At 31.1% G+C, this 11,918-nt stretch overlaps 4 protein-coding genes across 4 annotated transcripts; 2 read left to right on the forward strand and 2 right to left on the reverse strand.

Annotated features, from left to right (window-relative positions):
* The first annotated feature begins 1,104 nt into the window (after positions 1-1,104).
* Positions 1,105-3,121, forward strand: LOC107187868 (protein CNPPD1). The gene is made up of 5 exons (XM_015576054.1): positions 1,105-1,309; positions 1,387-1,483; positions 1,763-1,968; positions 2,053-2,181; positions 2,262-3,121. Exons 1-5 carry the CDS (start codon positions 1,265-1,267, stop codon positions 2,976-2,978), a joined length of 1,194 nt encoding a protein of 397 aa, XP_015431540.1. The 5' UTR covers positions 1,105-1,264; the 3' UTR covers positions 2,979-3,121.
* A 403-nt stretch (positions 3,122-3,524) lies between these two features.
* LOC107187784 lies at positions 3,525-6,428 on the reverse strand. The gene is made up of 7 exons (XM_015575958.1): positions 6,089-6,428; positions 5,578-5,703; positions 5,190-5,201; positions 4,201-4,242; positions 3,971-4,038; positions 3,702-3,905; positions 3,525-3,608 (listed from the first exon to the last, which is right to left on the reverse strand). Exons 1-7 carry the CDS (start codon positions 6,426-6,428, stop codon positions 3,525-3,527), a joined length of 876 nt encoding a protein of 291 aa, XP_015431444.1.
* Positions 6,429-7,433: 1,005 nt separating this feature from the next.
* Positions 7,434-8,765, reverse strand: LOC107187785 (coenzyme Q-binding protein COQ10 homolog B, mitochondrial). Its single transcript, XM_015575959.1, has 3 exons — positions 8,758-8,765; positions 8,030-8,155; positions 7,434-7,927 (listed from the first exon to the last, which is right to left on the reverse strand). The coding sequence occupies exons 1-3, from the start codon at positions 8,763-8,765 to the stop codon at positions 7,483-7,485; spliced, it is 579 nt and encodes a 192-aa protein (XP_015431445.1). The 3' UTR covers positions 7,434-7,482.
* Positions 8,766-9,333: 568 nt separating this feature from the next.
* On the forward strand, positions 9,334-11,401 carry LOC107187828 (succinate dehydrogenase [ubiquinone] iron-sulfur subunit, mitochondrial). The gene is made up of 7 exons (XM_015576003.1): positions 9,334-9,411; positions 9,529-9,665; positions 10,108-10,238; positions 10,341-10,484; positions 10,572-10,767; positions 10,838-11,062; positions 11,125-11,401. The coding sequence occupies exons 2-7, from the start codon at positions 9,621-9,623 to the stop codon at positions 11,215-11,217; spliced, it is 834 nt and encodes a 277-aa protein (XP_015431489.1). The 5' UTR covers positions 9,334-9,411; positions 9,529-9,620; the 3' UTR covers positions 11,218-11,401.
* The last annotated feature ends 517 nt before the right edge of the window (positions 11,402-11,918 follow it).

An 11,918-nucleotide genomic window follows, 5' to 3' on the forward strand; every position in this document is an offset into this window, starting at 1 on the left:
AACAAATGCTGCAAATTCGAAAAAAATCGGTCATTAAGATCGCATTTCTGTGCGTTTCGACGTGGAATGGCTCGTTAATACCCGTTTTCAGGATGTTCTAAATATATGCAATACACATATATCATAGAATTATTAGTAATAAAATAAAAATAAACCTACGAAGTGTTCCATACCGATTTCACCGAGCTTGTGCAGGTTCTGGGTCGGATTTGTCGGAATTTGTGTTCGTGTACAAAAAAGTAATTACTTTTAATATGCTATTACGAACACGTATATCTACGTATTGTCCCATAAATTTAAACAAACAATATATTTTTTAATTTACAATGACAAATATATTCATTATATACGAAAATCCATTATTTTTTATTTTGCATTATTATTTTAAATAACCAATTATTTGGCAAATAAATCATTTAGAAATAATTTATTTCTGAAATAAGAGTTTGGAATTTATTTGCATACATCTTTATTTTCAAATAAATTTATCTTATTTTATTTGGAATAAATATTGGCTCTTTTTATTTGTAATTTTCATTTCAAATCAAAAATACCCAAGCCTGTTTTATATAAAGTGAGAAGACCTTTTTTTAATACGTTTACAACGAACGGATAGAGGAGAAATATAACGTTGTTCTCATAACGTAGAGGGTAGCAGAAAATCCCTGACTTTTTACACTATCGGTATTTCAGAACATGAGACACGAAGTTCCATAAGATCATAGGTCTATCCTATACCTAGTCGGTGGTCCCATTCTATTCAACATGTCTATGAATAAAAGGTTTTTGAATCTCGCCTTCTATCAAATTTCGATACATCAATATTTTGCATCTATGTTCACACTATATAATATAATACATCGAGGCGAGATTTGCAACAATAGATCCAAATAGATCGAACTGCTAATTAATGGATAGAATAAAAATATAGGCAAGAAAACTGTTTATGGCCGGTTTCAATTATCTTTATCCTTTGGAAAATACAATTTTATTACTACCCAGTTTTATGTATAATTGATTTAATATTTAACGTAAATCAACTGATTCCCATTTGTAGTGGTACGAATGGCACGTGACATTGGCTGCATTCATTATGCACAGCAAGTATAAATCATCACGTTGCTCTTGAAGCTCTTGAATCTCCGGATACGGTGTTATTTCGAATACATTTTCCGATTTTTAAAAAATTGTTCGTTATATTAGCTTTCAAACTAACACAGTTGAAATTATATAAAAAGAACAATTGACTCTATAAAATTCTAATATGACTAATATTTCGAGACGAAGAAAAGCCCCAACAAAACTTAAGGTAAGGCAGCTGTTTATCACGTTTTCATGGGAAATGTTAGTGTTTCCTCTTTTTACCAGTCATGTGCCTGATTACAGAGCATGGGCAATCATGACCAATTTCTGAATCGTATAACGAAATCACTTTACTACTCGAAATTACCAATGACTGACTGCCTCAGTTTACCAGTTACTGGTTAGTACACAATCAACAAGTTTTTCATTTGCATACTTCATATTTGATTAGTAAAGTAATAAAGGGAGGGAAATGTACTGTTTTAATTGCATCATTCTAAATTATCATATGTGTAAAATAATAATTTTCAAAAGGTGAATTATGAAAAAATTTTTAATCTTTTAATATAAAAATTCTAGTATTTTGTACGTTTGATTCTTTTAGTTATTTTAATGTTATTACCTAATTAATTAAATGCTTTATAGTGTGATGAATTATGTAATTGAAATGTATTTTTAGAGTTGGCAGCGGAATTCTTTACTGAGGTAAAGAGTGGCCATAAAATTGAAAGATTGGATGTAGAAGAGGCTAGCAGGATTTCTAGAAATGCATGTGTTTCTCCATGCTCTCTTGTTTTGGCTTTATTGTACTTGGAAAGGCTGAAAGATTGTAACCCTGAATATTTGCAACGAGTGGCACCTTCTGAATTATTTCTAGTTTCTTTGGTATTAAAGAGCTTCATTTATTATACAAAATCTGAACATTTTACGGAAGATATTTCTTAAATTATAACGTTATTCTTCCTGTAGATGGTGGCTAGTAAGTTTCTGAACGACGAAGGAGAAGACGATGAAGTTTTTAATAATGAATGGGCACAATCTGGAGACTTAAGCATATCACAAATGAATCAATTAGAAAAAGAGTTTCTCCATGCTATTGTAAGAAAAATATTTGATTTATTATTGGTATTCTAAAGTGGTTATTAATTATTATTAATCGAAGTATTGAAATTATTTAGGACTGGACTGTTTTTGTTCACAATCAAGACTTTTGGGAAAGATTACAGAGACTAGAGAAAGATGTAGCCTACAAAGAAGCACAGAAAAGGGGCTGGTTTTCATACACAGAACTAAGTTGTCTAATGAACTCTATGCAGTTGTTGACAATTGCCCATGCTATGATAAACATATCATCTATTTGTTTAGCAACTTACACTGCAGGGATAGTTACTCTGTTGGGATCCGCTTTGGTTGCGAGTTATTTCCCAGGAACACTACTAAGCCCAAGGCAAACAACAAATACCACTGATATTACAGTAGATGTCAATCCAATTGTAGATATTCCAACAACTGTAATTGAAAATGTACCAGAAAATCTTCTTGTACAAGATTTTATGCCAACTTCGCTAAATTGCAATGAAACCCAAGGAAGGTCTGAAACTACCGAATCAAATGAAATGGTAAATGAACATTGGAAATGGTGGCTAAATTCATTCATGATCTGGTTACCAGAATATGCAGGCTTGGAACTAAAAGAATCATTGCATACAACAAATGATAAGGTGGAACATATGAACACATTCAGAACATCTACTAATTTTGTAGTGGATAGTACAACATTCATACAGAACGTAAATTGGAAACAAATCTTGAACATTGATTTGAATCTACTTTTGCACGATTGGAGGCATTATGCAAACTATGTAACAAAACTAACTCTTGGCCACCATCACTAAGAATTAAAACACTTTTGTTTCTAAAATTATTGTAAAATGTCTCTGCTCGAAACAGATTGAAAAAAAGTATATATTTTTTGTACTAACTTGTAATCTCATGAACAACTTCGATACTAACAATATAATTTTTTCAATAAACAAATGAGATGGATAACTTTTGCATAATTTTTTCGAAGCTACTATAACCTTCGAGGATATTTTCAGGTTCAAATAATACAGGAGATAGTAACGAAGAATAAATTATGTTAATGGGGTACATTGTTACTAGTGCTATTGGTACAGTTTTAATAATGCATTGCTTTATACATATTCATACATTAAATACATTCAATGGTATACACATTATATTATACTATATTACATGAACACTATGATTGTCATAAACTATAATTGCAAAAAAATTAGAAAAGCTTAGTTTGTATTGTCCACACTATATAAATGAATGGTTTTCCTTTGCAGTGTTACATATTTTCATTGAGTCAAAGATAGAAATTAATACCCTTATTTAGGAATAATGTTTTAGTAGAACATTTAGTATAGATACCTTCAACCGCTATGATGAAAATAGTTAAAAATGGGTATAGGTGACATCCCTATAAGACAGCCAATTGTAACTCCTATAACTCGTCCCTGAATTATTATAAATTATATTTTCTATTTAAACTGAAATTACATATTAATATAATGCTACAAAAAAGTATAAAAAGACTATGTATATCATACCACATTTGCAGCTAGTTTTGTTTTAGGCAGATTTAATTCTATGGAAGTAAGCTTTGGTGCTTGAAATCCAATTTTGTGTGCAAAAAGTTCTACATAATGTACAGATCCAATTCCTATTATATCCGACACTGTGTTTCCTAATGCTGCAGCTGTCATAGTCGATATTGGAAATTTTTTGTTTAAGATTATTTCTATTTGATCACCCTGAAATTAGTGACTTATACATTGAACTGTAAATTGTATAAGATTACTATACGTAGTATACGTACAGCGATAATCATGATGAAGTTGTCAAGAAAACCGAAGCCGATGAACGGAATTGCATTCGCAATTGCAACTGTAAGAATATATTTACTAACATTATTACTTATTATGTAGTATTGGATCAATATATTTTGCATTTTAAATTAACGAATTCCCCGGATTTCTATACCACTGATCTCGCCATAATTTAAATGTAATTTGAAATTTCAAATATAATTAGTATTAAACATCGTACCTAATATTAGATTTTTTGTGGATGGCCCTGGAACATTTTCAACTGTAACGGGAAAGAGGAAAATATAAATGTGTGTTGTTCAGTGGAAAGAAAATATTGCAAAATGTTTTCTAACGACAAGTGTTATAATAATTTACTTAATTATGAACAATATAATCTTTATGTTACTTACAAAACATAAAGTTGTTATCATTCGTGCATTTACTTTTTTGTACATGTAATGTGATGAATTAAAGTGCATTCCAATTGCTTTATTTCAAAAAGAATATTTTCTAAAGTTATTAGAAATTTAATTGATAAACGAGTTTCAGAAATTTCTTAGGACTATCAATTAATTAATCAAATACACAAAGATTTTGAGAAATAAAACTTTATTCAAACAAAAGTACATTCTGTTTACCTAAAAGATAGTTACATTGTAAGTTTACTAAATGGAGTAACATATGTGAATGGGAAGTAGTTCTGTGAAATATTTTCAGCAACATATTTTACACTACAGAAAAGATATTCTTATAGTCATGCAAACTTGTAAATTGTATGATATTGGGACTACCTCAAGTGATAACAACTATCTTCATAAAAATATTTCAATAATTAGGGGTGCAGTAAAAATGTGTAAAATTATTTTCCAAGAAACATAATTCACTTTTGTGTTTGTTCAGATATATACCATGCTGTACTGTGTTTAATACTGAATATTTACTAAAATGTTATAAGTGTATTCATGTTACTTAACAAGACTGTTGCAATTAAATGAAGAATAGATCGTTCAAGAAACATAGAGATATGTAGAACAAATGTAACACTGTATTCCTTATAAAAATTTAGGAATATAAATCATGTTCTTACCTAGAAATAACAGTAATAATAACAAATAATCTATGAGTACCTTAAATGACTTTAACAGCTTTTAAATCTAATGAAAAAGATTATTGTACATATTGTATTAAAGGCACCAGTTAGAATGTACATCGAATACAATATATTACCTAAGTGTAACTCTGTAGATGTCTTTTTAAAATATCCAGAAAGTTCAGTCAGAGTAGAAGAAGCAAGTGAAAGAATTAGGACACATAAGTTTGATAAAGTATATGGCTCAACATGCATTAAACTTACAGCGTGATGTCCATGTCGAATGCGATGAAAGGAAAAATTTATACTGTTAAAGAATAATAGGGATTATACTGAATTTTATTTTCAATTCTTTAAATCATTAGTATATTAAATCATTCTGAGTTGCTATTAGGGGATTAACCAATGGATTATATAAAATTACATACATTAACAGTTTGAAATACTTATTATGTTTTACCTTGATATCAATAATTACTGTATGTTAATAATAATGAGAATTAGCTAGTGTTAGCATGTTCCTACCATATTTACGTAAAAGCCAATCATCTGGAACTTTGCAATATTTGCCTGTAGCATCCACATCACCTAATGATGGAATTTTAGTGGGTCTTCCAAGTTCGTTGCACCATCGAAAAGCTGCCAGTTGGCCTTAATTAGAAAATTAGAAAACATATTTACATGAGAAAAAGATTAAAATGCATGGATTTTAATTGAACTAGCAACTAATAAACATTTTCATATTCTTGTGAAACAAAATGATTCAGGGTAACATGAAATACTATTTACTATGTAACACATGAGTGGTCATTAGATAAACTAAGAGTTAATATACTTGTGTGTCTAGCATTGGGACAAAAGTACTAAGATGAATACAGGGTTCAAAGGGTTTTAAGCTACGCTATTATCTTCACTGACTATCAGTCGAAGAATGAATTGACACTCGACCTAATGTAATGAAACTGGAAAATACGATTATCAATTTAATGACAGAGATCGGGTAACGATAATATTTAAACGTGAGGAAAGTAATTACGTTGATATTTCGCCTTATCTTCCTCTGATTTACATTCCTGTATAGCCTTTAAGATGATGTCACGTTCCTCTGAAGTGAGTTTGAAGGCCAATTCTTTCGCCTGTTGCAACGTTAGACAACCAGAAATACTTTCTACTTTGCCTTTGTCATTGCTGTGGCATGCCCTCCGTACATTCGACGTATCGAGAACAAGAGGAGGTGACAAACATTTTCCTAACAGAAAACTGTTCACGCAACACAGTTTCCGATGACGATGATATAGACGTGACATATTTCTACCAAAAGACAGAAATTCCCGTGGAATTACAACTGTCTGACGAGTGAGCACCGTAACCGTCATACTCTTTCTGCGATATCGTTTTTGAACTGACGTCTTATTACAAAAGTAAAAAAAAAACACAAAACTATAAAGACACGCAGAACATAAGCGAATAAAATCGGTATTTTAAACTATTTGAAAATCACAATGTTTTAAGCACAGATAAGACATTAAGAAAGGATAAATGCACATATCTCGACTTAGATCGATCGGTGGTTATTTAAGCCTGCGCCGCTAGTAGCAGCTAGTAGTCACATGCGTATTGAATGAACACCATGAACACTACGGAATGAAAGTAGGTAGCGTCAATGGTAATGGAAGGTTTAGATCGGACACTTAGATTATTGATTTATTTAAATACATATTTAGAAAGGGTATTCTTATACAGTAGTCGACAGAATCAATCTTCTTAATTGAATGCTCGTAAAATATAGAATTTAGAAATTCTTAGTCATTGGGCATCTATTTTTTTTTAATCGATAGCCTAATAAACTTTTAGTAAACCATCTAAATAGTTATCCATTCAAAATAAGAACTTCCGTTTAGAACGTGATATTTAATGGTACATAACCAAAAATATAGAAATGTTTATTTAGATTGTACTAAATTGTTTACCCAATTTGGCAGTATCGATGTTGTGTATAAACAATTGTTTGTTGAGACATTTTTCATTCATATTTTTTTTGTATGTATAATGACATAAACTTGGGGATTAATTCTACTGTGGTTATAACTTCAGTTCACATGCCGACACAAGTAGAATAGGTCGTTAATGTGCAAACGAGTAGAATAGGCTTCTAATGATCAACCAAGTAGAATATGATTGCCACAGACAGTCAAGTGGATCATTTCGTTTGTGGTTATACATAGAGAATTCGGCGGCAATGGTCAGACATAATTAATTAACAGAAATGAAGTGATAATAATTAAAATCCGCATAAGTTCAAAGGGGCACATTGATGTTCTGTGATCACTTGTAATTCAAAAGGATTTTTATAAAAGGTTTATACAATTCGTATTTACAAATTATTTTATACAATCATTAATTTATTCTTTACTAAATCAATACGATTTGTCATCTTTCTAATCGTACTGTTTTCATACAAGGCCTGCCGTATCTGCGTTTTGCCTCTTCGATAAAAGCATTTTCCATTTGCCTTACAATTTCATTAAAAAATAAATTCGACAAATGGGAATGTATGAGTGACTTGAATTCAAAGGATAAAGAAAAGTCGATAACGCAAGTTTTTGAATTGTTTTTCAATCCTGGACTGAAAAGCCATAGAGTATTTAAATGATTGAATAGTCTACCATCGGTGCATTCGGCTTTGACTAATTGTGGCCGTACCAGCGTTACTCTAGACGTGTAACTTTCGTGGATAGGCGGAAATCCTATTACTAAATTGGCTTTCAGACCATCTTCATTTTTTAATATCACGTCAGACTTTTTACAAAATGGTAAGAAAACTTTGTAACTTTTTACGTCCGCTACAACGTCGTACATTTGTTCCATTGAAAATCTGCACGTAAAAATAATGTAAAATATCTCTACAATATTTTTAATTTTTTGTAATGATATATCTCATCGATTCATTAATTATTACATGTTTAAAGAATCTTACCCTATTAATTTTCGTCCTTCATATTCCTTCGTCTTCGATGTATCAGCCATGTACTTTCTTTCCATGCGTTGTTTATTAAAATTAAGTTTACCTCGAAGCATTGCATTTTCAAACAGTGCAACACCCCTGCAAACAGCACTGTTTTTATCGACCACAAAATCAATTTAAAAAATTGTCGAATTTATTAAAATTATATACTACGAATAATGTAAATAAATTGAAAATTTTAAGGGTGTTTCCATATCCCCTTGTGAAAACACCTTTATGCGTCCTCGAGTTTGCAAACTGACATTCACATGCATAATGGCGATACGTTCCAACTTTTAATAACAAGATTTAGGAATCAATAACAAATAACAGCAGAATAGAAAGACTAATAAGAATAGTACGATCCAGTAATAAATCTTATTTAATTCAATTAAAAACTGTATTCTTTATAGTCTGACACACTTTCGCTGCTGTAGAGTAACATTTCCTTAAACAAGGTTATGTCACGCTTATTACCATTTTCACGTCACTAAAATTTTGTTATTAGCACTGGAGAAGTTTGGTTTATACTACACTAATTGCTTTTCACAAATTTCAGCAGTGTAACTTTACTTCTTAAATCATAGTACAATTGTATTAAACAATTATTAAATGACACTGAACGTAACCTATCCATAAAGCGATTTAAAGCTTACAACAAAAAACAGCAGTAACAAACATATGCACTTAAAATTTATTACCTATACATGATGTCGAAACAATTTTTTAAATCCACTGTTGTATAATATTAATCAAATTTGTACATATAAACTATATTTTCAATAAACTTCGAACATTATAAAGTCCCACAGCGACCACAGATACGCGTCGTTGTTTTTCGACAAATACTAAACATTTTATTCATTTGCGATGTATTTTATAATATTCATATTTGATGTTCTGAATGCATCATGAAAATAAACTTTTAGAATCACGTTAAGGATGGATACAACAGTGCATACGATCTGAGTACTGGCATGCTACAAGTTCGTTTAAAAATAATACGGTATTTTTACACTTAAACGTCAACTGATAACGTATAATGTGTATTACACACTATTCTGCGCATTGAAAAAATATATATACATTATGTACATACATATACATATATGTTTTTTATTTTTGAATAAGGTACATAATTTTACTTGACACATTCTACAAACTTTTACAAGAAAGTATTCAGTCTAAGTCTAAGAAATCAACTCAAAGCAAAGAGGAAATAATTTATATTTCAAGTATAATTGTTATTTATGCAAATGAACAGTTCCTTTTAGTCTCTTGTGATATTATGCGGCTCAAATGGAAAGCTGCGAAAAAAGTAGCGCGGCACAGAACGTATAAACTATGAAGGAATAGTAAGCTTTGTAACATTTATACACAATCGTTATATAGACTGGCTTTTGCGCGTTTGTCGCTTGCTTGTCGCGATGTTCAAACGGAATTTGACAGTGGTCTCGTGTATTTTTGCACAGGCGAACACCGCGGTGAGGTTGGTACACCCTCACGTGCAAAGTTACATAACACGGGTACCGCAAACGTCTCCATTTCAATTAATTTTTAAAAAATGGCTGGCATCGCTCCGCAGGCCTGCAGAAATGTATTGCGGCAAGTGAGTACCTCGGGAATGATTGTTCTTGTTAACAATGGAATCGTTCTAACAGAAAACTTTCTTTTTCATTGTTACGACATATTGTGCAAGGCATCGAATAACAAAATCTAATTCTACTACGTTTTGCTACTAATGTCAGATCAATTGTTTTTTTTTATTCGTACGTTTTGACGTTTCCATGTAAACGTAGACAACTTCTGCCTAAACCGTAATGAAACAGTATTGTTACTGAACATTTTCATGCGCAATATTGATTATTAGTTATGTACTTACACCACAATATGAGTCTGATAAATGTAGCCAATTATAATTATATAATTGACATTACTAATTTTAGTAGCGAATGTTTTAGGAGAATGATAGTTCATAATGAATTAATGTAAAATGATTTATTTCATTTAAGTTTGATCTTTGTAATTTTAATTTGTTATTGTAAATTTAGGTTAGAGGTTTGCATACCTCTATTAGTCAGAATGCTGAAGCCAGGATGAAAACTTTTTCTATATATCGTTGGAATCCAGATGAACCCAATAAGAAACCACATATACAAGATTATAAAGTAGACTTGAATACGTAAGTTTAATAGTGAAATATTAATTTAAGACCGATGACAAGAAAAGGATTGGTTTTATTGTTTCTATCATATCTTTACAATTTGAAGAAATTTGATTTCAGTTGTGGCCCTATGGTTTTGGATGCACTGATTAAAATTAAAAATGAAATTGATCCAACTCTGACTTTCCGACGTTCTTGTCGTGAAGGCATTTGCGGTTCTTGTGCTATGAACATTGGTGGCACAAACACATTGGCATGTATCAGGTATCTAATAATTGTTTTTGTATTCTTCTAGTGTAACAGAAGTAACATTAAAAAATTGAATGATAATATTTAATATTGTTGTTTTAGCAAAATTGATTCTAATCTAGGTTCTCCTAGTAAGATTTATCCTTTACCGCATATGTATATAGTGAAAGACTTGGTACCAGATATGACCAACTTTTATACGCAGTATAAAAGCATACAGCCATGGTTGCAACGTAACGAGGCAAAGGAAGTTGGTTCTACGCAATATTTGCAAAGTGTTGATGACCGTAAAAAATTGGTAATTAATATTTTACTGTAAGAAAACCTTTAGCTTATGCAACTGTAACTGATAATTTTCTATATTATAGGATGGTCTCTATGAATGCATCTTGTGTGCTTGCTGTAGCACTTCTTGTCCATCATATTGGTGGAATGGTGATAAGTACTTAGGTCCTGCTGTACTTATGCAGGCTTATAGGTGGATTATTGATTCCCGTGATACTAAGGCAAAGGAACGTCTCGCGAAATTGAAGGACCCATATTCGGTATTTCGTTGCCACACAATTATGAACTGTACCCGCACTTGCCCAAAGGTAAACGTCTCTATAATATTGTACTGTCTGTCCATTTGATACTAATATGTATTTTGCATTAGGGTTTGAATCCTGGAAAGGCAATTGCTGAAATAAAAAAACTGTTATCCAATATTAGCGAGAAACAGAAACCAGGTCTTGATGCCGCTGTTTAAGTAAGTAGAAAAAGTAATAGAAATTAGTCAACCGTGAGCATCCTTCATTTAACACGGTCACGCATAAACTTATGTTTTATCAAATAAGAGTGCATAAAAAATCCGCTTGCAGTATTTGATAAAACGGCGTATGCTGAATCCAAAAACACAAATTTTGTATTTAATAAATAATACATTACAATTATTGCCGACGTCTTTTACTGTAAATAAAACTGAATTCCCCGATAAAACAGATGGATTTTTATATTTGGAATTATTTATTTTATGTACATCGAGACACGAAAGGAAAATATATTAAAGTTTACTGAATGAATGCAGTGCGATATATTACATATTGTATATTTTTATGGTAACGTGTGTTATTAATAATGATGCGGAAACATTTAACAATTTTGTCGATGAGCAAAACCCTTTTCGATATGTATTTATTGGTTTCCTTACACTAAGGAGAAAAATGTGCTAGTTATTTGAATAAAATTTTTAGTGTCATCAAAAATATATGGATGTATTATATTAATACTAGAAACCCGTGCAGTTTCGTTTGATAATGAAATCATACGAGATCACGGCGATCATACGATACGTCAGAGAACAAGTAGTAGTAGTATCCGATATTCTCAAAATGCAACGTGCGCTTTTGGAACACGCTGAAACTCATGATATGCATAATTGAAAACTATCTACAGATTGTTGAAAATTTT

This window comes from Dufourea novaeangliae, unplaced genomic scaffold (genome assembly GCF_001272555.1).
Source record: "Dufourea novaeangliae isolate 0120121106 unplaced genomic scaffold, ASM127255v1 scaffold112, whole genome shotgun sequence".
Taxonomy (NCBI): domain Eukaryota; kingdom Metazoa; phylum Arthropoda; class Insecta; order Hymenoptera; family Halictidae; genus Dufourea; species Dufourea novaeangliae.